General features: G+C 43.5%; 1 protein-coding gene across 4 annotated transcripts; it reads left to right on the forward strand.

Annotated features, from left to right (window-relative positions):
- The first annotated feature begins 242 nt into the window (after positions 1–242).
- smpd5 (sphingomyelin phosphodiesterase 5) lies at positions 243–25,293 on the forward strand. 4 transcript variants are annotated; one of them, XM_068052326.1, is made up of 8 exons: positions 243–424; positions 3,286–4,604; positions 12,434–12,509; positions 16,056–16,196; positions 16,995–17,084; positions 21,156–21,219; positions 21,969–22,128; positions 24,604–25,293. In XM_068052326.1, the coding sequence occupies exons 2-8, from the start codon at positions 3,459–3,461 to the stop codon at positions 24,715–24,717; spliced, it is 1,791 nt and encodes a 596-aa protein (XP_067908427.1). In that variant the 5' UTR covers positions 243–424; positions 3,286–3,458; the 3' UTR covers positions 24,718–25,293. The 4 variants fall into 4 exon arrangements, with proteins under 4 accessions (XP_067908427.1, XP_067908422.1, XP_067908434.1 ...); XM_068052321.1 differs by having other exon boundaries at positions 243–410; XM_068052333.1 differs by having other exon boundaries at positions 243–389.
- Positions 25,294–26,345: the final 1,052 nt, after the last annotated feature.

Here is a 26,345-nt window from a genome sequence, read left to right on the forward strand (position 1 = left end):
TCTAAATAAGCAGTAAATATAACAATGTTAAGTTAAACATATATATAAGCCTTTTAAAGCGATTGAGTAAGCCCGCAAACAAATTTTTGCGCAAAGTTTACGCGCTCAACTGTCAACCGCCACTCCACACTTTCCGGTCCTCCTTTCTCCGCACCTGCCAGGGGGCGGGGCTGCGTGTCGTGCGTGATGACGTCTGAGGACCAGCAGGTGGCGCAGGTGGGAGTGCGCTTGCGTGGAGAGCAGGTGACAGGTGGCGGTTGGGGAATTATGAGCGGCTGCTTCCGCCTGGCCCGGCTTTCTAGATGTCTGTGGTGTTGGAGAACAGGAGAATAGCTGCCGGTCCCTCGCACACATAGCACCGAGTCCTTGCCATGGAGAAGCGGCTCCAGGTGAGATCCTCCCCGGAGAAGGTCAGTCAGGTTAAGTGAGCAATATTTCATTTTTTCCATTCATTCTCATCTGTATTAGCCGTGGCTCAGTGGCTGGCACTGTCGCCTCACAGTCAGAAGGCATCAGATAAATCAAATGAAGTGACTTTGTTAAGCTCCCTAATTCGGCCACACCTTGTCGTTTTAGCTCCTGGGCAAATTTTATATTTGTATTCCACAATTTGCCAGGTCTGTAATGGGGCATGGCTTTTTTTTTTCAATAGTGGGCGATCGCCCATTTAAGGATGGGCGTACATACTGAGTAAATCTGGTTGTTGGGTTAATGAGTCAAGTGGCTTTGATGTTTTAAGTTAAGAGATTTCAGTGATTTATGAACACTGGCCAAGCCCTGTGATTACATCACAGCAAAAACCAGAAAATGCTGGAATTACTCTGGTTTTTTTTTTATTCGTTCATGGGATGTGGGCGTCGCTGGCTCGGTCAGCATTTATTGCCCATCCCTAATTGCCCTTGAACTGAGTGGCTATTTCAGAGGGCATTTTAAGAGGCAACCACATTGCTGTGGATCTGGAGTCACATGTAGGCTAGACCAGGTAAGGACAGCAGATTTTCTTCCCTCATGGGGGCGGTGCAGTGGTTAGCACCACAGCCTCACAGCTCCAGGGACCCAGGTTCAATTCTGGGTACTGCCTGTGCGGAGTTTGCAAGTTCTCCCTGTGACCACGTGGATTTTCGTCGGGTGCTCTGGTTTCCTCCCACCGCCAAAGACTTGCAGGTAGTAGGTAAATTGGCCATTGTAAATTGCCCCTAGTGTAAGTAGGTGGTAGGGAATATGGGATTACTGGAGGGTTAGTATAAATGGGTGGTTCTTGGTCGGCACAGACTCGGTGGGCCAAAGGGCCTGTTTCAGTGCTGTATCTCTCAAATAAAAAATAAATGGACATTAGTGAACCAGATGGGTTTTTACAACAATCAACAATGGCTTCATGGTCACACTAGACTAGCTTTTTAATTCCAGATTTTATTAATTGAATTCAAATTTCACCATCTGCTGTGGTGGGATTCGAACCCATGTCTGCAGAGCATTAGCCTGGGCCTTTGGGCTACCAGTCCAGTGACATTACCACTACGCTACAGCCTCCCCGTCAGGCAGCAGCTGTAGAGAGAAAAGCAGAGTCAACATTTCAGGTCTGTGACTTTTCATCAGGACTGTGATTACATCACTGCTTAAACTTCTCAGAACCATTAGTTGTTATTGCATTGGAAGGAATTTTTTAGTATTAAGGTTTTTTTAAGTCTTTAATTACTCAACACAGACATTGATTAACATGTAGGTCCTGTATGCTTCTTTTACACAGCAGAGAGTAGGACCCAAAGGGAATCAAGAGCACAGGAGCTGGAGGGAATGAGCCTGGTTTAGGCTACAGCATAGAGTGGAGTGGAGTGGAGTGGAGTGGAGTGGAGTGGAGTGGAGTGGAGTGGAGTGGAGGATTTGCAAGGACCGTGTCTTATAGGGTTGCCACTTGAATGAAGGGCAGTTGGCCAAGGATGATGGGAGGAGGCTGACTCAGCCACACAAACACTCAGGACTCGGGGATGATCCTGGAATTGGCATCAGGGGAAGGAGAACAAGCTGGCATTGTGAGAGATGCTCCAGCCACAGTTTTATGCTGGAAAATCGGGTACACTCAAGTTTATGGTCCTAGCAAAGTTACCAGTCGAAATGACTGAGCTGGGAAAAAAAAGGGAAAATGTCATCGAGCTTTACAAACCAGCTAGTTGGCTGGAAAGATTTGTTAGGGAGGGAAGGGGATACAGCCAGGGTTCCTGCTTCAGGTCGCTATCCAAAGTATCTGAGTGTGTGAGGGGCAGTGCAGTGTACTGCTGCCTAACCTCAAACCTTATATGCCTGATGTACATTACTGTTAAAGAAATAACTTTTTATTTATATAGCACCTTTTATGACCTCAGGACATCCCAAAGCACTTTATAAGAAACAAAGTACTTTTAAAGTGTAGTTTTTTTTATTCAATCATGTGATGTAGGTGCCGCTGGCAAGGCCAGCATTTATTGCTCATCCATAATTGCCCTTCAGAAGATGGTGGTGAGCCGCTGCCTTGCCTTGAACTGCTGCAGTCCTAATGGTGTTGTTACACAAACAGTGCTGTTGTGGAGGAAATTCCAAGACTTTGAAAGACAGCACCTCCAGTGCAGCACGCCCTCAGTACTGCACTGTGGTTCACTAGGTTAGAGTCAGTTATACAGCACAAAAACAGGCCCTTCTGCCACTGTGTCCAAGCCGGCCATCAATCCTATCTATTCTAATCCCATTTTCCAGCACTTGGCCCGTAGCCTTGTATGCTATGGCGTTTCAAGTGCTCATTTAAATACTTCTTAAATGTTGTGAGGGTTCCTGCCTCTACCACCCCTTCAGGCAGTGTGTTCCAGATTCCAACCACCCTCTGGGTGAAAATATTTTTCCTCAAATCCCCTCTAAACCTCCTGCCCCTTATCTTAAATCTATGCTCTCTAGTTATTGACACCTCTGCTAATGGATAAAGTTTCTCCCTATCTATGCCCCTCATAATTTTGTTTACCTCAATCAGGTCCCCCCTCAGCCTTCTCTGCTCTAAGGAAAATAACCCTAGCCTATCCAGTCCCTCTTCATAGCTGAAATGCTCCAGCCCAGGCAACATCCTGGTGAATCTCCTCCGCATCCTCTCCAGTGCAATCACATCCTTCTTATCGTGTGATGGCCAGAACTGTACACAGTACTCCAGCTGTGGATAACTAGCGTTTTGTACAGCTCCATCATAACCTCCCTGCTCTAATATTCTATAGGTTCTTTCCATTTTAAGAATAGATACTGAAATTGATAATGTTTGTTTTATTACAGGTCATGAGAGGGAAAAGAGGAGTCACGTTCCAGACTGGCACATCTGGACACAGGTCTTCATGAATGCAACATAATACAAAACAAATTACAGTGGTAAATGATTGCTTCAGCCTACCAGAACTATTTACTGAGCTTATAGCATACCTACTGCTTGGGAAGATTTTTTTGCAAAGATGGTTCTACGTGAATCTCCTTTCCCCAATGCCTGTGCCCATGGCTTACACACTGTAGCCTGGGCCTTGATCTTCCCCTGCTTCTGGTCCCTGGATCACATGGTGGCTGTTTGTATACCAACGACCTATGAGCAGCATCAAAAACAAGAACAAGAGTGCTACCTTTGGCCAATGAAGGTTTTCTTCAGATTCTTTCTGTGTCTGACTTTGTTGGCAATCTCTGTGCCATTGGCGCTAGTTGGATTCATCGTCTGGGCTCCTTTACAAGCAATGCGCAGACCCTTCAGTTACTCCCATGTGAAAACTCCAAAGGTAGAGATTCAGGAGAAATGGACGGGATACGGTGAGGGCAAAGGTTTTAGCTTTGTGGAAGCGAACTTGTGCTTTCTGCCCAACTGCTTGGCCCGATTTAACAACCTGGCTCAGACTCAAAGGAGAGCTGCTCAGATTGCTGCCCATATCTGCAACTCTGTCAGCCGGCCAAGGATTAAAGTCTGCGTGGACCCTCCGAGCAAGACTGCCAGCTTGCAGAGTAGGAATAGCCTGCTGGCCACCATCAAACAAGCATCCAACTCTTACAGCCTAGCTGGACCTGGAGGGTCGCTTCTGGCTATGAACGACCTGCACTATATTGATAGTTCCGAGGAGAGCAGCGAAGTCGAGAACGTGCATGAAAGTTTGGGTGCAAGTCAAACCAACGCGGATCCTTCAGAACTTACAATGGTGAAAGGAAGCAACCTGCCAAATGTCATGGATGAGGTACCAGCCGACCAGCCCAGTGGGCAGCAAGCTCCATCTCCCTCCTCTTTGAAGAGCCAAGGTAGGCCTCAGAAAAAGCAAAACAAGAAAGACGACCTGCCTACGGAAATATCTCCACTCTTTCCTGCTGATGTGGCCTTTGTCTGCCTCCTGGAAGTATTTGAGAAACGGGCGGCAGCCAAACTGAAGCAGCTCCTTCAGCCAGCTTTCGGGCACATCCTTTACGATGTTGGTGTGTATGGCTTCCACGGCTGTTGCGAGTTCAAATTCCTCAACAGTGGTATCTTCCTTGCCAGCCGCTATCCCATCCTCGACGCCAGGTATCACTGTTTCCCCAGGACCCGAGGGGAAGATGCCTTGGCTGCTAAAGGTCTCCTGTGCATTAAGGTAAGGAAGAATTTATTTCCCAGAAAGAATTTTCACGTATATGTTCGCTGTATCTTGCATGGTGATTGGAAATCAGCTGTGGCTCAATGTTTTCACACTGTCATAAGTTTATCTGTATGTGCACTACTGCAGAGACTTGAGTACAAAATCTAAGCTGACCCCTTCAGCACAGTACTGAAGGAATACTGCACTGTTGCATTCTGCACAGCATGCTCCTGTTTTATGTTCCATTGTTCAAAGTGTGATGTGACTGGAGTAACCAGTTTGCTGCTCTGCACTGTTTGGACATGTTAAATACCAAGTCTTAAAGGAATTCTCAACTTCACTGTTAACTACTTGATTTTTGTCATGAAGTGCACATTGCCTTTTTGTTGGTTTGATCTGCAGTGTGAATGAAGTCAATGGGATAAAAGGGCCAGTGGCGGCATGAAGGATACAAAATTGGCTAAAGGACAGAAAACAGAGTTGTGGCGCACAGCTGTTTTTTTGGGCAGGAGGGCGGTATACTGTGGGATTCCGCAAGATTCAGCACTAGGACCACTGCTGTTTTTGATGTGCATTAAAGACTTGGACTTGGGAGATACTGGACGAAATTTTGAAATTTACAGATGACAGGAAAACTTGGATGTGTCGTAAACAGTGAAGAAAATAGGAATGGACTTCAAGATATTGAGAGGGGTAGAAGAAGTGCTTGGAGTGCATTTCCACAGTCCCTGAAGTCGGCAGGACAGGTAGCTAGAGTGGTGAAGGCATATGGAATGCTTTCCTTTATTGCCCAAGGTATAGAAAACAAAAGCAGGGGTGTAATGCTGGAACTATATAAAGTGCTGGTTAGGCCACAGCTAGAGTATTGTGTACAGTTCTGGTCACTACATTACAGGAAGGTCATAATTGTTCTGGAGAGAGTACAAAGGAGATTAACAAGAATGTTGCCAGGGCTTGAAAGTTGCAGCTATGAGGGAAAATTGGATGGGCTTGGGTTGTTTTCCTTAGAACAGAGGAGGCTGAGGGGTGACTTAATAGAGGTGTAAAAAATTATGAGGGGCCTGGATAGAGTAGACAGGAAGGATCTGTTTCCCCTAGCAGACAGGGCAATTACCAGGGGACAGATTTAAGGTGATTGGTAAAAGGATTAGAATGGACGTTAGAAACTTTTTCACCCGTGGGGTGGGGGGGTGGTGTCTGGAATTCAGTACCCGGATTGGTGGTGGAGGTAGAAACGTTCAATTCTTTTTAAAGGTACCTGGACATGCACCTGAAGTGCCGTCACCTGCAAGGCTACGGACCAGGTGCTGGAAGGTAGGATTAGATTGGGCGGCTAGCTTTTTCAGCCTGCGCAGACAGGATGGGCTGAATGGCCTGCTTCTGTGGTCCTTTTTCTATGGTTCTAAGAGGTTGGTGAATGGTCAGATGAAATTCAAACAGAGTGAGATGTGCATTTTGGTAGAAAATGGAGAAACAATGCAAGCAAAATAATACAATTTTAAAGGGGGTGCAAGATGGTGGGGATGTTTGTGCATAAATCTTTGGAAGTGGCTGGGCACGTTAACAGTGCAGTTCATAAAGCATATGAGTTCCTGGGCTTTATAAATAGAGGCATTGTCTGCAAAGCCACATGAAGGCTTTGGAGACATTACAGAAGAGATTTACTTGAATGGTTCCAAGAATATGAGACTACAATTGCGTCGATAGATTGGAAAGCTGGAGCTCTCCTTAGAGAAGATTTAATAGAGGTCTTTAAGATCATGAAGGACTTAGGTAGAGTAAATACAGAGAAACTGTTTCCAATGACTAATAACAAGAGGGCAAAAGAACCAGAGGCAACAAAACATAAGAAATAGAGCAGGAGTAGACTGCAATATTAGATTTAGTTATGAGTAATGAGCCAAATTTAATTGTAGCCTAACTGTGTGTGAACATTTATCAAATAGTGATCACAACATGATTGAATTCAAGGTAGCATTTGAAAGTGAAAAGCACGAATCAACTACTAGAATTTTAGAGTTGGGTAAGGCTGACTTTACCGGGATGAGAGAGAAACTGTCCACGGTAAACTGGGTAGATCTGTTAATGGGTCAAACGACTGAAGAACAGTGGAGAATATTTAAAGAAACATTTAACAAAATACAGAGCGAGTGTATACCCCTGAGAGGAAAAAGGTCCACTTCACAGAAAAAACAGCCATGGACAACTAAAGAGATTGGGGATAGCATAAAACAAAAAGAAATGGCTTAGAAAAATGCTAAACACAGCACAGATCCGGCTGAATGGGATTGATGCAAAGACCAGCAAAGGATCACAAAGCAGCTTAAAAGAGCTACTAAAAGACATTATGAAAGGAAACTTGCAAGAGACATCAAAATCAATAAGAAGAAATGTTATCATTACATAAAGGGAAAGCGGGTGGTCAAGAGCAATGTAGGCTCACTAAAAGCTGAAACTGGAGATATTGTCATTGATAATGGGGAAATGGCAGACATGTTGAACAATTACTTTGCCTCAGTATTTACAGCTGAAAAGGAGGATAACTTGCCGGAAGTCCCGAAAAAAATTAATATCCAATAGGGGACAGGGACTTAATACAATTAACGTAAGTAAATCATCAGTAACAAGGAAATTAATGGAACTAAAGAGTGAGAAATCCCCAGGACTTGATGGTTTCCATCCGAGGGTGTTAAAGGAAGTAGGTGAGCACATTGTAGATGCCCTAACTATAGTCTTTCAGAGTTCCCTACATTCAGGAGTGGTCCCTCTGGATTGGAAAGTTGCGCATGTCACTCCACTTTTTAAGAAGGGTGAAAGGGGGAACCAAGGAAATTACAGACCAGTTAGCCTGATATCTGTGGTGGGCAAGTTGCTGGAGTCTATGATCAAGGATTGGGTGACTGAACACCTTGAAAAATTTCAGTTAATCAGGGACAGCCAGGATGGATTCATGACGGGAAGATCATGCTGACAAATCTCATTGAATTTTTTGAAGAGGTGACTAAGGTAGTGGACAGGGGAATGTCTTTGGTTGTTATTTATATGGACTTCCAGAAGGCATTTGATAAAGTCCCACATAAGAGACTGTTAACTAAGGTAGAAGCCCATGGAGTTGAGGGCAAATTATTGACATGGTTAGAAAGTTGATTGAGTGGTAGGCAGCAGAGAGTGGGGATAATGGGTAAGTACTCCAATTGACAGGATGTGACTAGTGGTGTCCCACAGGGATCTGTGTTGGGGCCTCAATTATTCACATTATTCATTAACGACTTGGATGATGGCATGGTAAGTCATATATCCAAATTTGCTGATACTAAGTTAGGCGGCATTGTAGACAGTCTAGATGATAGCATAAAATTGCAAAGAGATATTGACAGACTAGGTGAGTGGGCAAAACTGTGGCAGATGGATTTCAATGCGGGCAAGTGTGAGATTATCCATTTTGGACCAAAAAAGGATAGAGCAGGGTACTTTCTAAATGGGAAGAGGCTAAGTACAGTGGATGTCCAAAGAGACTTGGGGATTCAGGTGCAACGATCTTTAAAATGCCACGAGCAAGTGCAGAAAATAATCAAAAAGGCTAATGAAATGCTAGCCTTTATATCTAGAGGATTGGAGTATAAAGACACAGAGGATATGCTGCAGTTGTACAAAACCCTGGTTAGACCCCACTTGGAGTACTGTGAGCAGTTTGGGTACCACACCTTGGAGGGAGTGCAATGTAGGTTTACAAGAATGATATCGGGACTACAGGGGTTAAGTTATGAGGAGCGATTACACAAATTAGGCCTGTTTTCACTAGAATTTAGAAAGTTAAGGGGTGATCTGATTGAAGTCCTCAAGATATTAACAGGAAAAGACAGGCTAGATAAAGATAAACTATTTCCACTAGTTGGAGATTCTAAAACTAGGGGGCATAGTCTTAAAAATTAGGACCAGACCGTTTAGGCGAGATGTTAGGAAGCACTTCTTCATGCAAAGGATGGAACTCTCTCCCACAAACAGCAGTTGAAGCTAGAACAGTTGTTAATTTTAAATCTGAGATAGATAGATTTTTGTTAAGCAAAGATATTAAGGGATATGTGCCAAAGGTATATGGAGTTAGGCCGCGGATCAGCCATGATCTCATTGAATGGCGGGACAGGCTCGAGGGGCTGAATGGCCTACTCCTGTTCCTATGTCCATCAAGCCTGCTCCACCATTCAGTAACTGAACTTTAACCTCAACTCCACTTTCCTGTCCGATCCCCTTAGTCTTTGATTTTCCTAGAGTCCAAAAATCCACCTCTCTCAGCCTTGAACATGTGTGCATCCAGATGTATCCCCCTGGGGTAAATAATTCCAAAGATGAGGGAAAACTTTTTTATGCAACAAGTGATTAGGATTTGGAATGTGCTGCATGATAGGGTGGTGGATACAGATTCAGAAATGACTTCTCAAAAAGAATTGGAAAAATCCTCGGAGAAAAAATTGCAGTGATTTGGAGTGGGCCTAACTGGTTTGTTTTTTATTCTAGGCCAGCACTTATTGCCCATCCCTAATTACCCTTGAACTAAGTGGCTGCTAGTCCATTTCAGAGGGCATTTTTTAACGAGTCAACCACATTGCTGTGGGTTTGGAGTCACATGTAGGCCAGATCAGGTAAGGACAGCAGATTTCCTTCCCTAAAGGACATTAATGAACCAGATGGGTTTTTACAACAATCGACAATGGTTTCATGGTCACCATCAGACTAGCTTTTAATTCCAGGTTTATTAATTGAATTCAAATTTCACCATCTTCTATGATGGGAATCAAACCCATGTCTCCTGGGCTCTGGATTACTACTCTAGTGACATTACCACTATGCCACCATCTCCCCGCCCTTTGAAAGAGCCAGCGCAAACACAATGGGCCGAATATTCTCCTCCTGTATTGTCCTATTCTATGAAATGGACTTGGACATTGAAGGCATGGTGTAGAAACTTGCATACGATACCGTACTGGCAAGTGTAGTTAATAATGTAGAGATCTGCACCAAAATACTAATGACATAAACAGGCTTGAAGAGTGGGGGGATAAATGATGCATGAAATTACGAGCATATGAATTAGGAGCAGGAGTAGACCTTTTGGTCCCTTGAGCCTGCTCTGCCATTTGATTAGATCTGATCTGATTGTGACCTCACCTCTACTTTCTTGTCTACCCCCATACCCTTTGACTCCCTTGTCAATCAAGAATCTATCAAACTCAGCCTTAAAAATACTCAAAGACCCAGCCTCTACTGCTTTCTAGGGAAGAGAATTCCTAACTGAGGGGAAAAAATTTCTTATCTCCATCTTAAATGGGCGACCCCTTATTTTTGAACTGTGTCCCTTAGTTCTAGTTTCTCTCACAGGGCAGATGCTGAGAGGATGTTTTCCTTATCAAGTCCCTTCAGGATCTTAAATGTTTCAGTAAGATCACCCCTCATTCTTCTAAACTCCAATGGATAGAGACCCAACCTGTCCAACCTTTCCTAATAAGATAACCCTTCATCCCATTCAAGTGAATCTGCTCTGAACTGCTAATGCAGTTATATCCTTTAAGTAAGGAGACCAAAAATGTACACAGTACTCCAGATGTGGTCTCACCAACACCCTGTACAACTGTAGCAAACATTCCCTACTTTTATTCTCTATTTCCACTTGCAATAAACGACAACATTCCATTTGCCTTCCTAATCGCTTGCTGTACTTGCATGCTAACTTTTTGTGATTTGTGTACCAGGATACCCAGATCCCTCTGTACCACAGAATTCTGCATTCTCTCTCCATTTAAATAATATACTGCTTTTCTATTCTTCTTGCCAAAGTGGGCAAGTTCACATTTTCCCACATTATACTACATCTGTCAGATTTGTGCCCACTCACGTAACCTACCTATATCCCTTTCCAGACTTTGGCGGGACATATTGAGAGTAGTTAGTAAAGATGTGAGATCTTGGGCTTCATAAATAGAGGCATTGAGTACAAAAGCAAGGAAGTTATGTTGAACCTTTATAAAGCTCTGGTTAGGTTCCACCTAGATTATTGTGTTCAGTTCTGGTCACCACACTTCAGGAAGGATGTGAGGGACCTTGAGAGGGTGGAGAAGAGATTTATCAGAATGGTTTCGGGGATGGCGGATTTTAGTTACAAGGTTAGGTTGGAAAGGCTGGGTTTGTTGTCCTTGGATGAAAGGAGATTGAGGGGAGGTTTAATAGAAGTGTACAAGATTATGACAGGCTTAGATAAGTTAGACAAGGAAAAACTGTTCCCATTAAGTAATCCAAGAACTAGGGACCACACATTGAAGGTTTTGGGCAAAAGATGCAGGGGGAATGTGAGGAAGAACTTTTTTATGCCTCAAGTGGTAATGACCTGGAACTCGCTGCCCACAAGGATGATGGAAGCAGAGACACTCAGTGACTTCTAGAGGAAATTGGATAGCCACTTGAGAGAAATAGACTAGCAGGGTTATGGAGATCAAGCCAGTTGTTATGAGTGCTTTCATTTTTTTTGTGAAATTTTGAGGACTTGTGTTTTTAAAACTGAAAATGATTCCATAGATACTGGACTTTGTTTTCTTTTAAAAGAGGTCATCGGAATGTCTTTTGGACTTTGTAAACAACCCTTACTGGAAGTCACCTATCTTCAGGTAAGTACCCAGCAGGGTTTTTTTTTGACCTGGAGAAGATGTTTACAGAGAAGTGACAGATCAAGATTTATAGGGTCAGGAGGCTTGACTCTTGAGATATTGTTTTGGTTTCACTTTGAACTGTCAGTTGGGGTATGGATAGTGTTCTGAAGTGGAATTTTAAAAAATCAGCCTGCCAAGGACAAACCCCTGACTCAGCCTTTTTCATCTCTTTGAGAAGCTCTTGGAAGCGAGTGTAAGAAATAGAGAAATTGATGCTACATTCCTCCTGCAAGGCCTGCTGGAAACCCCTGTTGCTGCATTCCTCCTGAGACACTGGAAACACCTGCCGGATAAATCCTCGACGCCACCTGAACGAATTGATCCAGAAAAGGATCCCAGTGACCCGACACCATACACCCGGACGACAGACAAAAAAAAACTGACATCTTTCCATATTTCTTTTCTTCAAGGATTAGCAAGTATTTGGCCAAAGTACTCTTTTTCTGTTTTTTTTTTTAAACAGTGAAAGTGAAAATCTTTTTTTTTGGTTAACCGTTTGTGTTTGTGTGTGTGTTGGGGGCTATGGTAAAAAGGGTACTTTCATATTTCAATCTGTGTTAATACTTTGCTTCATTACTGGTTAAGACTTGTTTTATAATAAATTGATAATTTTGGTGCTTGTTGAAGAAACCTGATTGGTGTATTTTATTCTGGGATAAGGAGTTGAGTATATTATTGACCGCATCGGTATCTGGGTAAACATTTAAATCTCTGCTGTGACCGGTGGAGAAGTGGAACTAGAAACAACGGTGCACTCCTCTCGCCTCAGTCGTAACACAGCATAGCTCCGTGGAGAGCCGGCATGGATTTGATTGGTTGAATGGCCACCTCCTATGCCATAATGACTCTGACTCTTATGGCAATGGGTGTAAGGTTGCGCAGATTTCTAATAGAGGCTGATGATTTGCTGTTTACAGTCTTTAGAGAAACAAGTTCAGTGTCCAGCTCATCAGCATTTTAACCACATTTTTGTTTCCATGTCTTTATTTTGAAACCTGTGTGAATACACATTGCTTTAAAACCCCTGCATTTAAGTGTAGCTGTTTTCCAAATCCTTTCCATGCTGTGGTGCGGGCAGGGTTAACAAAAACAGCTCTTGAAAAGTGACAGTCACCAACAACAAAACTATAATCTTTTTACTTTCAGGTGCAAGTTGGTTTGACTCAGAAAGGCCAGCCGATTGTTGGATATCTCAGCTGCACTCACCTGCATGCCACAGCAGGTAAAAAGCATGGAAATGGGTCCCCTAATCCAGTGGGTTGTGGGTCTGTAGCCCATCATCAGACATATTTGCTAGGATTGGATGACATGGTGTGGGAGGAGGTTCATGTGGAGCATAAACACTGTCATGGAACAGTTGGGCGAAATGACCTGTTTCTCTGCTGTCTTCTCTCTCTAATTATAAGTAATTAGTGCAGTGTTTGTCAGTCTCTTGCTGAAGGACCTTCCTCAACCTGCCAAACTTGGTGCTACAGAGTAATGGATAAGACTCTGTTGTCAACTTCGCTTACTGAGCTTCGTGGCAGTACACAAGTGGAGGTGAGGAACTGCCAGGTAAGTAGGGGGTGTGGGAGAGAAAGGATCGATGGTTTTATCCAATAGAGCGTGCATGGAAATTGGAATAATCTTCTCGAGTCAGTAACCCATAATGAGCCAGATCACGAATATAAGACGTAGTAGTAGCAGGAGCAGGCCACACAGCCCCTCGAGCCTGCTCCACCATTCAATAAGATCATGCCTGATCTTGAACCTTAATTCCTGCCCAATCTCTATATCTCTTGATTCCTTTAGGGAGAGAGTTCCAGGAATTTGACCCAGTGCCAATGAAGGAATGGTGATATAGTTCCAAGTCAGAATAGCATGTGACTTGGAGGGAAACATGCAGGTGGTAGTGTTCCCACATGCCTGCTGCTCTTGTTTTCCTAGGCAGGAGAGTTTGAGAGTTTGGAAGATGCTGTCGAAGAAGCCTTACCGAGGTGCTGCAGTACATCTTGTAGATGGTACGCACTGCTGCCACTGTGTGTCAGTGGGGGGAGGGAGTGAATGGATGGGGCGCTGATCAAGTGGGCTGCTTTATCCTGGAAAGTGTCAAGTGTCTTGAGTATTGGAGCGGCACTCATCCAAGCAACTGGAGAGTATTCCATTACACTCCTGACTTGTACCTGTAGATGATGGAAAGACTTTAGGGAGTCAGGAGGTGAGTTTCTTGCTGCAGAATTCCCAGCCTCTAACCTGCTCTGAAAGCCACAGTATTTATATGGCTGGTCCAGTTTAATTTTCGGGATAAATACTTAGTAATTTATCCCCCCCCCCCCACCTGCCCCCCACTCTTGCCAGAATGTTGATGGTGGGGAATTCAGCAGAAGTAATGCCATTGACTTTCAAGAGAAGATGGTTAGATTTTCATGTAGAAGCCGGTCATTGCCTTGTACTCGTGTGGCGCAACTGATAGGGTGATAATTGACCAAATTACTCATGCTTATTGTGGACAGGACATACCTGGGAAATTTTCCTTTGTCTGGTTCATGTCGTGTTTTATCTGTATTTAAACAGCATGACCATAGGCGCCTCTAGTTCTAGAGCAGAAGTCTTCAGCAGTACAGCCAGGGTGTTGTCAGGACCCAAAGCCTTTGCTGTATCCAGTGTACTCAGCTGTTTCTTTATCAACTGGAGTGAATCGAATTGACGGAAGACTGGCATCCCTTGATGGTGGGGATCTCAGGAGAAGGCATATTAACTTTGTTTCGTGTAGAAGGAAATCCAAATCCCACTGACACCAACATTTAACAGTCTCTCACCATTTAAAAAATATTCTACTTTTCGATTCTTCTTACCAAAGTCAATAACTTTACATTTCCCCACACTGTACTCCATCTGCCATCTTCTTTCCTACTATTCCTTTATAGACTTTGTATCCTGCTGACAACTTACTTTCACACCTAGCTTTGTATCGTAGGTAAACTTGGATACAGCACACTTCATCTCTTCTAAGTCATTGATAGAGATTGTAAATATGAGGCCCCAGCACTGATCCTTGCCCCAACCCCTAACAACAGCCTGTCGACCTGAAAATGAGCCATTTATCATTGCTTTCTTTTTCTTTAACTTGTTCTTTAACTAATTTTCTTTCCATACTAATATATTGTCCCCCTTATCTTGTGATACTTTATCAAATGCCTTTTGAAAGTGGATTCCCCTTCTTCTATGGAGGCAGAATATACTGAACAGCAAAGAAGCAAAAACAAATGAAATTACCATAGTGAATTCTCAAAGCTTGATCAGACCCTGCCCACCAAAAATGTTTTCGAGCAAAGGTTCAGATTTGTGACGAAAGCAAAATACCTCAGATGCTAGAAATCTGAGCTGAAAACACAAAATACTGGAGATTGTTACGACCAGGTGAGGAAGTGGTCTCGGGCTCCCCTTTCGCCCCAGTTTGCCAACAACAGGGTTTATCCTTTTAACACAGTGATTGAACTTACCACCTCAGTGAGCACTTGCTCCTGTTCCTCTAATTGGTTTATTTACAATTATAATCAGGCAGGGTTTCTTGAGTTTAAACAAGAAAGATGCAAGTTTATTAACCTTATCACTCTAAATCAGTTAAAATAACTAAAATACACAACACAACCATGCTTACCTTCATACGAGAGGCATGTATGTGCACACACACAAATAGATACAGAAGGGGAAAAAGAGAGTTGGGAGGTTGGAGTAGAGTCCTTAATAAAAATGGAATATAATTACGGAATTGTAGTTCCAGTGTCCTTAGTTGAAATTGAAGTCCTGAAAACCTCACTGGGCCACGTGCATAATTCGGGCTTGCTTCTGTGGTTCCGGAAGGCTGAAGCGAGGCTTTATCCATCCTCATTTGCTGACTGTGAGATCTGTAGATTTGAGGTTTAGCTGCAGCCAAGGCTTCCCTGGGACTTTGCTAGAGAGAGGCGCTTTCTTCCGTGAAGTTAATTTACTGTCTGCTTTCAGAGACACAATTCACACTCTGAGTTACACAGGCAGGCATGTCATGTGACCACCTCTTTGTTTGAAACAGAAGTTTCCGGAAGGTTTTTTGAAATTTTTTGAAATTCAAAGTCGATGGGTGTCGATGGCTTTTGAAGATCAACATTGACAAAACCATTCTAGATAATTTAATCAAAGAGCACCTCCATTGTTCTGGCTGGACTGGGCAGTTGCCTTTGTCTCTAGTTGGCCCTTGGCAAATTCGTGCATGGCCATCTTTGCTGCTCTGTTCTTTTTTTTAAAGAAGTTATTTGGAACAATTTCAGCAAAAGTCTCAGGCAAGGTTCCATACGATTAAATTAATATTTTCCATTTGGCATGTGGGATTTCCGTCACTAGATGCTCAGGTCTGGCAGCATCTGTGGCGAGATAAACAGTTAATGTTTCTGGTCAATTACCTTTTGTCAGAACTGAGAAAAGTTAAGAGATGTAACAGTTTTTAAGCAAGTACAGAGGTAGGGAAGGTCTGTGATAGTGTAGAAGGCAGCAAGGTTTATTTTGCCTTTGACTAAGAGATGGTAATGGAGCAAGAAACAAAAGATTAATCTAAAGGAGGTGTGAATGGGAATAGCAGAATCATAACCAACAGCTGTCATCCAGAAAAGTGAAGACAAAGGTTATGATGTGAAATTGTTGAACTCTGAGTTCAGATGTCTGTAAAGTAAAACTTTTGAGTAGTTTGCATTCCTGAAGTCTCGATGTGAAATTTGAGAATCTGTCTGGTTTCAAGTTCAAATGTCTCTTTCAGAGGATTGCCACATTCGCCAAGGGCAGCTCAGTCACATAGTGGTGTGGATCAGCGAGTTCCAGAGTGTGTCAAGGAACGAGGAAGAGAAGGTTGTGTTCGATGTTCTTTGTGGGGATTTCAACTTTGACAACAGCTCACTGGGTGAGTGTCTGTCCACGCTGTTAAAATTAATAATGATCTCCCCTTCCCTGCTAGTGACAGCCCACCTTCATTATAATCTAATCAGTCATTTGTGTACAGTCTCTCCTTTACCATTGTAAATTTAATTCATTCTCAGGATGTGGGTGTCATTTATTACAATGAGAAGGTGGTACTTGGACCGCTGCAATCAATTTGATACATTTGAGTGACTCACTCAGCCACTTCAGAGGGCAGTTAAGAGTGGACCACTTTGGCATGGGACTGGATTCACACTTGGACCCAGACCGATTAAGGACTGCAAGTTCCTTTCAGTAAAGGACATTATTGAATTAAAATAAGAGTTCTGATGAAGGGTCACAGACCTGAAATGTGAACTCTTTCTCCACAAACCTGCTGAATATTTGCAGCACTTTCTATTTTTATTTCAGATTTCCAGCCTCTGCAGTATTTTGATTTTATAACATTATTGAACTTGTTGGATTTTTAACAATTCAACTGCTCCATTGTCACTTTTATTTAGCATTAGTGAAAGGTAAAGTTGAGCAAGAAGAGCCCATGTTTGATCCTTGGTTTGTGCAGAGTTAGCTGAGCTTAATGGTGGTTAGAATATCTTAACAGGACAATGGACATGTGAGAAAAAGGGTTGTCTGATTTAATCAGTTAAAGCTGAACATCAAAATAGAGCAAAATCAGTTCAGCTCGATCCTGAGCCATCAAAGGATCCTGGACAGGGCCAACTGCACGAGATCGAAAATCACTAATTTCTGTGTCCTTAACAACTTGTTCTTCTTCCTCTAGAAGATCAATTGGAACAGCATCATCAGATATTCAAAATGTATAAAGATCCCTGCTGTATCGGACCGGGTAACGAGAAGCCAGGGGTCATAGGTTAGTACTCACTCGACTTGGTCAGTCATTCAGTGAGGTCTGTCATCTGATTCATATACACTTCCCCATCGTTTACAGAGGGCACGCTCTTGCGAACACTTTTTTGCCTGCTATACGGTTTAGCATACCTTCCTTGCACTTGTACTCTATGCCTCTAATTATAAAGCCAAGGGTCCTGTATGCCTTTTTAATAGCCTTCTTAACTTGTCCTACCACCTTCAAAGATTTGTGTATGTACACCCCCAGGTACCTCTGTTCCTGCACCCCCTTTAATATTGTACCATCTAGTTTATATTGCCTCTCCTCATTCTTCCTATCAAAATGCTTCACTTTACAGTACCCTGCATTAAGTTCAGCTACTATATGTCTGCCCATTTCACCAATGTATGTCCTTCTGAAGTCTGTTACTATCCTCATCATTGTTTACTAATTCTCCAGGTTTCGTGTCATCTGCAGACTTTGAAATTATGTGCTATATATCCAAGTCCAGGTCATTTACATATATATTAGAAAGAGTATTGGTCCAAACACCAATCCCTGGGGGAAACATGAGTGTATATTCCCCTTCAGTCTGAAAAACAACCATTCACCACTACTCTGCTTTCCATGACTTAGCCAATTTTGTATCCACTTAATCACAGTCCCTTTTAATCCCATGGGCTTCAATTTTGCTAACATTCTTTAATCAGTTGCCCTTTAAAAAGTCCATATTCACAAAATCAACTGTCCTACCCTCATCAACCCTCTCTGTAACTTCATCAAAGAGCTTAATCAGGTTAGTCAAATTTGCCTTTAACAATTTGTGCTGACTTTCATTTATTAACCCATAATTTTACAAATGACAGTTAATTTTGTCCCAGATTATTGTCTCTAAGTTTCCCCACCACCAGTGTTGCGCTGACTGCCCTGTAGTTGCTATGGTCATCCCTCTCCACATTTTTGAATACACTCCCAAGTCTAAGGATCAGAAGATTGTCCAGGGTCTCCAAATTTTTCGTCCTTATTTCTTTCTAGACTGGATGGCTTTTTTAAGTGCTGCCAGTCTTTTAATTACCTCCTCTTTATTTTTATCCCATCCAATTTTTTTTTATTCATTCATAAGATGTGGGCATTACTAGGCCAGCATTTATTGCCCATCCCTAATTGCCCTTGAACTGAGTGACCATCTCAGAGGGCATTTAAGAGTCAACCACATTGATGTGGATCTGGAGTCGCATGTAGGCCAGACCAGGTAAGGATGGCAGATTTCCTTCCCTAAAGGACATTAGTGAACCAGATGGGTTTTTACAACAGTCAACAATGGTTTCGTGGTCACCTTTAGACTAGCTTTTTAATTCCAGATTCATTAATTGAATTCAAATAATTTCACCATCTGCCCTGGTGGGATTCGAACCCATGTCCCCAGAGCAGTGACATTACCACTACGCCACCACATCCCCAAGACTACTCCCTCCTTTACTGTGACACAGACAGCATCATCTTTAGTGAAGACAGGTACAAAGTACTCACTTAGTACCTCAGCCGTGCCCTATGCCTCCACAAGAAGAAGGTGCCTACTGGGCCCCTTTTGACACTTTTGCTATTATGTTTATGAAAGACTTTTGGGTTCTTTGTCACTAATGTACACTCATACTCTCTCTCTGCCCCACTTATTTCCTTTTTCAATTCTTCCCTGTAATTTTTGTATTCAGTGCTGTCCTCTACTGAATTATGAACCTGATATTTTACATAAGCCTCCTTTTTCTGTTTAATTTTTTTCTTCTTCTTTGGCCTCCTTATCTCGAGAGACAATGGATACGCGCCTGGAGGTGGTCAGTGGTTTGTGAAGCAGCGCCTGGAGTGGTTATAAAGGCCAATTCTAGAGTGACAGGCTCTTCCACAGGTGCTGCAGAGAAATTTGTTTGTCGGGGCTGTTGCACAGTTGGCTCTCCCCTTGCGCCTCTGTCTTTTTTCCTGCCAACTACTAAGTCTCTTTGACTCGCCACATTTTAGCGCCGTCTTTATGGCTGCCCGCCAGCTCTGGCGAACGCTGGCAACTGACTCCCACGACTTGTGATCAATGTCACAGGATTTCATGTCGTGTTTGCAGACGTCTTTAAAGCGGAGACATGGACAGCCGGTGGGTCTGATACCAGTGGCGAGCTCGCTGTACAATGTGTCTTTGGGGATCCTGCCATCTTCCATGCGGCTCACATGGCCAAGCCATCTCAAGCGCCGCTGAATCAGTAGTGTGTACAAGCTGGGGATGTTGGCCGCCTCGAGGACTTCTGTGTTGGAGATACGGTCCTGCCACCTGATGCCAAGTATTCTCTGGAGGCAGCGAAGATGGAATGAATTGAGACGTCGCTCTTGGCTGACATACGTTGTCCAGGCCTCACTGCCATAGAGCAAGGTACTGAGGACACAGTATTTTAATCACCATATATTTAGTCATCCAGGGATCATATACAACATCAGAGAGCCGGCAGCAAGGGAACAGAGTTTGTGGAGGGGACCGAAGTCAATGCCCTTCCGTACCCCTTCATGGGAATGTGTCTAGTCTGTATCCAAACTATCACATCTTTGAAGGCCTCCATTTACTCATTTACATTTTGCCTGCCAATTTTTGTTTCCAATTCACCTGGGCCAAATCCCTTTTCAGCTTACTGAAATTGGCCCTTTTGCAGTTCAGTATCTTTACCTTTGAGTGTTCTGTGTCCTTTTCCATAACTGCTCTAAACTAATATTTTGTGATCACTGTTTCCTAAATCTCCCACTGTAACATGATCCACTTGACCCACATCATTCCCAAGAACCAGATGTAGCACTGCCTCATTCATCATTGGGCTGGAAACATACAGACCAAGAAAGTTCTTTTATATACATTTCAATAATTCCTCCCCCTCGTTTTCCTTTACACTTATTTTCCCCAATTCTATGTTAAGATAATTGAAACTCCCCCCATTATCACTGAAGCTCTTAATCTTTCTGCAATTTACCTGAAAATTTGCACCTCCTCACTATTTGGTGGCCTATAGTGACCCAGCTGTGTGATACTCCTCTATTGTTCCTTAAATCTAACCAAATAGATTCTGTCTTTGAACCCTCAAGTACATCATCCCTCTCTAGTGCTCGAACAGCATCTTTGATCAATATTGCCACCTCAACTCTATTTTTACCTTCCCTATTTTTCCTGGTACATTGTACCCAGAATATTAAGTGCCCATTGCTCTATTTGATTGAACCAGATCGCTACTGTTCTCACTGTATTATAATCCCTCATGGATACCTGTGTTTCTAGCTCACCAACCTTATTTGCTGCTCTGGGCATGTATGCACATGCACTCCTATCTCATCCTAAATCAGACTTTCCCCACCATTCACCCATCAGCCCTGTGCTCCTTGTCCTATGCTGGCTCCCTGTTAAGCAATGAAGCAATTTAAAAATTCTCATCCTTGTTTTCAAATCCCTTCTTGGCCTCGCCCATCTCTAAAATTCCAGGATATCTGCACTCCTTCAATTCTGGCCTCTTGCATATCCCATTGCATAAGAGGACAGAGGTCAGAATTGGAGGAGTGCAGATATCTGCACTCAGCTGCCAAGGCCCTAAGCTCTGGAATTCCTCTGTGAACCTTTCGGCCTCTCTACCTCTCTTCAAGATGCTCCTTAAAACCTACGTCTTGATCAATCTTTTGGTCATCTGCACTAATATCTCCTTATGTGACAATCAAGTTTTGACATAACACTGCTGCGTTACTACTTTAAAGGTGCTACATAAGTGCCAGTTGTTGTTGAATAGCCTAGTTCTGTTCCTATAAGAGGAGGGTAAAGTTGTGTTAGCTGGTTTTGAAACACCCTCAGTAAAGGACTGACCATGACCATTCAATTATGCTTTTCTCATAAGGTAGATCCAACCTAGGTGCAGTGAATACCCCCAAGCCTGTTCGTGGTGGACTGACTGTTTTTGGGCACTTCTAATGGTCCTGTTATTGCAGATAGCAAATGCTCTAAAAGGACCAACTGAATGAAAGAATATCCTGTGGCACAATGAGATGCTGTTGTACTAAGAGGCTTGTCCCATCTGTTTTTAGGCACACTTTTGGAACAAAGAACCATGTATGAAGATCCAGTGATCAGCCCAGAAAACTTGCAGCGGTGAGTATAGGCAAGAGAAACAAAGCACAAACAGCAGGACTGGGCCCAATACAAAATATGCAGCACTTGAGTGTCACTTCAACACTCTAAGTCAGAAGGTTGTGAGTTCAAGCCCCACCCAGAGATTGAGTCCATAATCCAGGCTGAGACTCCCAGTGCAGTACTGAGAGCGCGCTGCACTGTCAGAGGGCCAGTACTTGGGGAATGCTGCACTGCCGGAAGTGCCATCTTTCGACCTGAGACGTTAAACTGAGGTCCCATCTGCCATCTTGGGTGAACAAAACAATCCCATGGCACTATTTTGAAGGGGAGTTCTCCCCAGTTACCTGGCCAATGTTTATCAACATTCAAAACAGATTATCTGGCCATTTATCACATTGTTGTTTGTGGGACCTTGCTGTGTGTAAATTGGCTACAACATTTCCTATATTATAACAGTGACTACACGTTAAAAAGTACTTGATTGTAAAATGCTTCGGGATGCCTCGAAGCCGTGAAAGGCACCAGAAATGCAAACTCATTCTTTTATTTCTTCTGAATGGGTTGCCTACCTCACAGTTACCAAACTTCAAACAACTCAGTTTGCTGAAGCACTGAGATATTTCCAGAAATGGACTTAGGCATTTGTCTGTCCGTCTCTGTTCCTCGTACCTGACAAATATCAGGCAATTCTGCAATGAGTAGCTGCGTCAAAGATATTTGAATAATCCCCGGTTTATAAAACACACAAATGTTTTCAATTCGTGCAGGGCCTTGGAGATTAATGAATTGAGGGAACAATATCTGGCGTTCCCCATTAACCCTGCTACCAACACCACTGACGGAACAGAGCCCAGAAATGTGGCAGGTGGACGCAGGATTGATTATTTGCTGTATCGGGAAGACACTATTGCAAAGGAAGTGACAACTGTGAGTGTGCTGCCCTATCCTAATAGCCCTGTGCTCACTGACGTACATTATCTCCTGGTCTGGCAATGCCACGATTTTTAAAATTCTCAACCTTGTTCTTGAAGCCCCTCCGTGGCTTCGCCCCTCACCATATCTGTAACCTCTTCCAGCCCTACAAACCTCTGCATGTCTCCTATTCTGACCTCTTGCACATCCCAGATATTAATCACTCCATCATTGGTGGCCATGCCTTCAGCCACCTAGGCCTGAATCTCTGGAATTTCCTCCCTAAATCTCTCCACCTTGATTTCCTCCTTAAAACTTGACCTCTTTGACCAAGCTATCTCATTAAATGGCTTTGTTAAATTTTTTTTGATAATGCTGCTGTGAAAAACCTTGGGACATTTTACCTCATTTAATTTAGTTTAGTTTAGAGATACAGCACTGAAACAGGCCCTTCGGCCCACCGAGTCTGTGCCGACCATCAACCACCCATTTATACTAATCCTACACTAATTCTATATTCCTATCACATCCCCACCTGTCCCTATATATTTCCCTACCACCTACCTATACTAGGGGCAGTTGCTAATGGCCAATTTACCCATCAACCTGCAAGTCTTTGGCATGTGGGAGGAAACCGGAGCACCCGGAGGAAACCCACGCAGACACAGGGAGAACTTGCAAACTCCACACAGGCAGTACTCGGAATTGAACCCGGGTCGCTGGAGCTGTGAGGCTGCAGTGCTAACCACTGCGCCACTGTGCTCATGCTATACAAATGCAAGTTGTTATTGGCCCTTTACCTTACTTTTGTAAATCTCTCTAAGGCATTTGATGCCAAGACTTTGGGAAAACCTGGCTGTCCACCGAAGCGCCTCAGTCTGATCTACTCCTCTCATGACAATATGCACTGCACTCTGCAGTTTAATGACTCCACTTCTGACAGTTTCAGAGTGAAGAATGGAGTGAAACAGGGTTGTGTCCTAGTCCCCACTCTGTTTGGCATCTTCTTCCCCATGCTCCTGACCTTCACCATCCCTGCAGATATGGAAGGAGTCTACTTGCACATAGATTGTAGAGCTTGCCGTCTGACCTATCAAGGTTGAAAGCAAAGACAAAAACACATCACATCCTGATCAGAGAACTCCTCTACGCTGATGATGCTGTGCTAGTCGTTCATATAGAAACTCTGCTACAAAGACTCTTGGACTGTCTCTCTTCTACCTATAACTTGTTTCCCTTGACTATAAGCATAGAGAAAACCATGGTCATGTGACCAGGTGTTTAATTTCCACCCCTGAATACACTAAATAACACCCCACTGGATGTGGTTAACAAATTCTACTGGAAATACTCAGGTCTGGCAGCATCTGTAGAGCGAGAAACAGAGTTAACTTTTCAGGTTCATGACCTTTCATCAGACTGGCAAAGGTTAGAAATGAGCAAGTGAAAGGTGGGTGTGGATAGTGGTGAAAGAACAACAAAAGGGAAGGTCTGATGGGGTAGAGGGCAGGAGAGATTAAATGACAAAGCTGTCATGGAACAAAAGGCAAAGGGAGTGGTAATAATTGTAGTAAAAGACAAAAGTATTAAGAGTAGAATAACGAACAGTTCTATCTGAAAGCAAAAACATAAAGTTTAAGACCAGCACATGGTATAATAAAACAATCAAAATAGGGGTCATGGTCTGACATTGTTGAACTCAATGTTAAGTCCAGAAGGCTATAAAGTGCCTAGTCGGAAGACGAGGTGCTGTTCCTTGAGCTTGCATTGAGCTTCACTGGAACCCTACAGCAGACCAAGGACAGAAACGTGGGGGCGTGAGAGCAAGGTGGAGAATTAAAATAGCAAGCAACCGGAAGCTTGGGTCATGCTTGCAGACTGAGCAGACGTATTCTGCAAAGTGGTCTCCTAATCTGCATTTGGTCTTCCCAGTGTAGAGGAGACCATATTGTGAGCAGCGCATACAGTATACTAAATTGAAAATACAAGTAAATCACTGCGCTACCTGGAAGGAGTGTTTGGAGCCTTAGATGGTGAGGAGAGAGGAGGTAAAAGTGCAGGTGTTATGCCTCCTGCAATTGCATGAGAAAGGGATGAGGTGTCGGGGACGAAGTGGGTGTAGACCAGGGTGTCACTGAGGAACAGTCCCTTCGGTATGCGGGGAGGGGTAGGGCAGCAGACACATGGGAATGCCACCATCTCCAAGTCACAAACCATCCAAACTTGGAACTATATCGCCGTTCCTTCAGTGTCACCGGGTCAAAATCCTGAACTCCCTTCCGAACAGCACTGTGGGTGTACCTACACCACATGGATTGCAGCAGTTCTCAAGCAGCTAGGGATGGGCAATAAATTCTTGCCTTGCCAGTGACACGCATCCCATGAATACATTTTTAAAAAGTAATGATCTTAATTTATTCAGTGATGGGTAATTAGCTAGATTTATTCAGAGAGGAGTGATTATGCTAATTAGTTTATTCTCCATGACAGGAACTGGAGGAGTTCACCTTTATCACCCAGCTGGCTGGACTGACTGATCACCTTCCTGTCGGAATGAGACTCTTCATTTCCATGGCACCAGAGGAGGAAGATGGTGAACCATGACCTAGATGAGCTTTGATCACCACTCCTGCTGCCCGCAACCCCCTCGCCCCCAAAGAAGAGAGAGGGATTGCGATAAGTGCCAGAAGTTTCAAAATGTATAAAAGAAATAACCTTTGAACTGATACTATTTTTGAAAATATGAATTGTAAATAAAAATTGAGTAATTCTAACCAAGTATGTCCAGAATAGGAAATGTGATTGAGATTGCCTCTGCTTATCAAGATGAGGGACGTTGATGCTGGAGAATGACGTACTTTCCAGGACAGACAGCTGAAGCTGAACTTTCGCCAAGGAGATGGGAAACGGGAGCTGTGTTTGTGTTTGGGTCGGTGTTACGACCAGGTGAAAAAGGTGTCCAGGGTTCCCTCTCTGCCTTCACCTGGTCTTGCCGTAACAGGGTTTCATTTTAAACACACCGTGTTTCTAGCTCCCCCCTTGGTGAATCTTTGTTCACCGCTTTCCAATTATAAGGCAAAGAAACCAGTACAAACAGGCTTTCTTAGTTTTAAGGAAGAAAAGTTGAAATTTATTCAACTTAAACTCTAATTCGGTTAAGACCTACGGATACACGACCCGTCCCCCACACTCGCATGCATATGCAATACATGCAAATGGAGACAGAAAAGAGTAAAGAAAAAAATAAAGTCGAAAAGTTTGAGGCAATATCTGAAGAGTTTTTACTACGGTTCTTCGAGCTCACTGTAGATTGTAGCTCCTTGATTGTAGGTAGATCTTGCTTTTCGTTGGGGCCCAATATTCTTAAACCTTGTTTGCTGTAGGAGACTTTTCTCTCTTGGGGTTCCAGTGTCTTCAGTGGATTCAGAGGCTTGAAAGAAAGAGATGGAAGCAGACAGGAGAGACCTTCAGTCCAGGAGCAAAAACAGACACGGAGTTCAAACTCTTTGTACAATTCAGAAAAACCCAGGTTGCCAAGCAGGTTAGTCATGTGTCTAACTGGTCTGACCACGTCTTGGATTGTAGCACCTTAGCAGTCTCTGGAATGCTCCTCTTACAATAGCTGGTGAACAAGGTCCATTGTGGGTGGAATATGTCAGGGAATGGTCCTTTAACCTTTCCTTTATCTGTTAATATGCAAATGTATTTTTCAGCCACAGCTCATCTGTTTAACAAGTCCTTTCTTCACTCAGTTTAAAATCAATGTTCATGACAAAATTAATGTGCCTCATTCTTGGCAGATGGGGGTCTAGCATGACAGTCGGGAACTCGCCTCTGGTAGGAAACTGATTAAAATTGAGATTTTCATGGGGCTGAGCCTTTAATTTATATAGAGATGGGATCCATGTCTAATTTGAGCCAGTGGGGCAGGAACAGAGGTGGGTCAGGTGAAATGTGAAACTGATTTAGATTCACCACAGCAGCCATCACTAAGGCTTCTAGTTGTCCAAAGGGAGAAATCTGATTGTGCCAAAGCCTTCCACAGCACCAGAGGGAGGTGAGATGTCACGGGAGTGCCAGAGGCCTGGCACCTTTGCACACTTCTTCAATGCAGACCTAGATCTAATGTTGGAGGCAGAGGGAGGTTCTCCACCCAGAGGGTGGCAGGAGGAGGCTATGGTGTCGGGCGGATCGCTAAGTGGGGCACTTTGGTGTGTTCTTACTGTCTACTG

This window comes from Heterodontus francisci, chromosome 2 (genome assembly GCF_036365525.1).
Source record: "Heterodontus francisci isolate sHetFra1 chromosome 2, sHetFra1.hap1, whole genome shotgun sequence".
Taxonomy (NCBI): domain Eukaryota; kingdom Metazoa; phylum Chordata; class Chondrichthyes; order Heterodontiformes; family Heterodontidae; genus Heterodontus; species Heterodontus francisci.

Bases quoted from the DNA above. Each gene is read 5' to 3' on its own strand.
- smpd5 (XM_068052326.1), top strand. From the start codon at position 3,459: ATGGTTCTACGTGAATCTCCTTTCCCCAATGCCTGTGCCCATGGCTTA. The intron at 4,605-12,433 runs GTAAGGAAGAAT...TTTTACTTTCAG, and splicing joins AAGGTCTCCTGTGCATTAAG to GTGCAAGTTGGTTTGACTCA. The intron at 21,220-21,968 runs GTGAGTATAGGC...CAATTCGTGCAG, and splicing joins AGCCCAGAAAACTTGCAGCG to GGCCTTGGAGATTAATGAAT.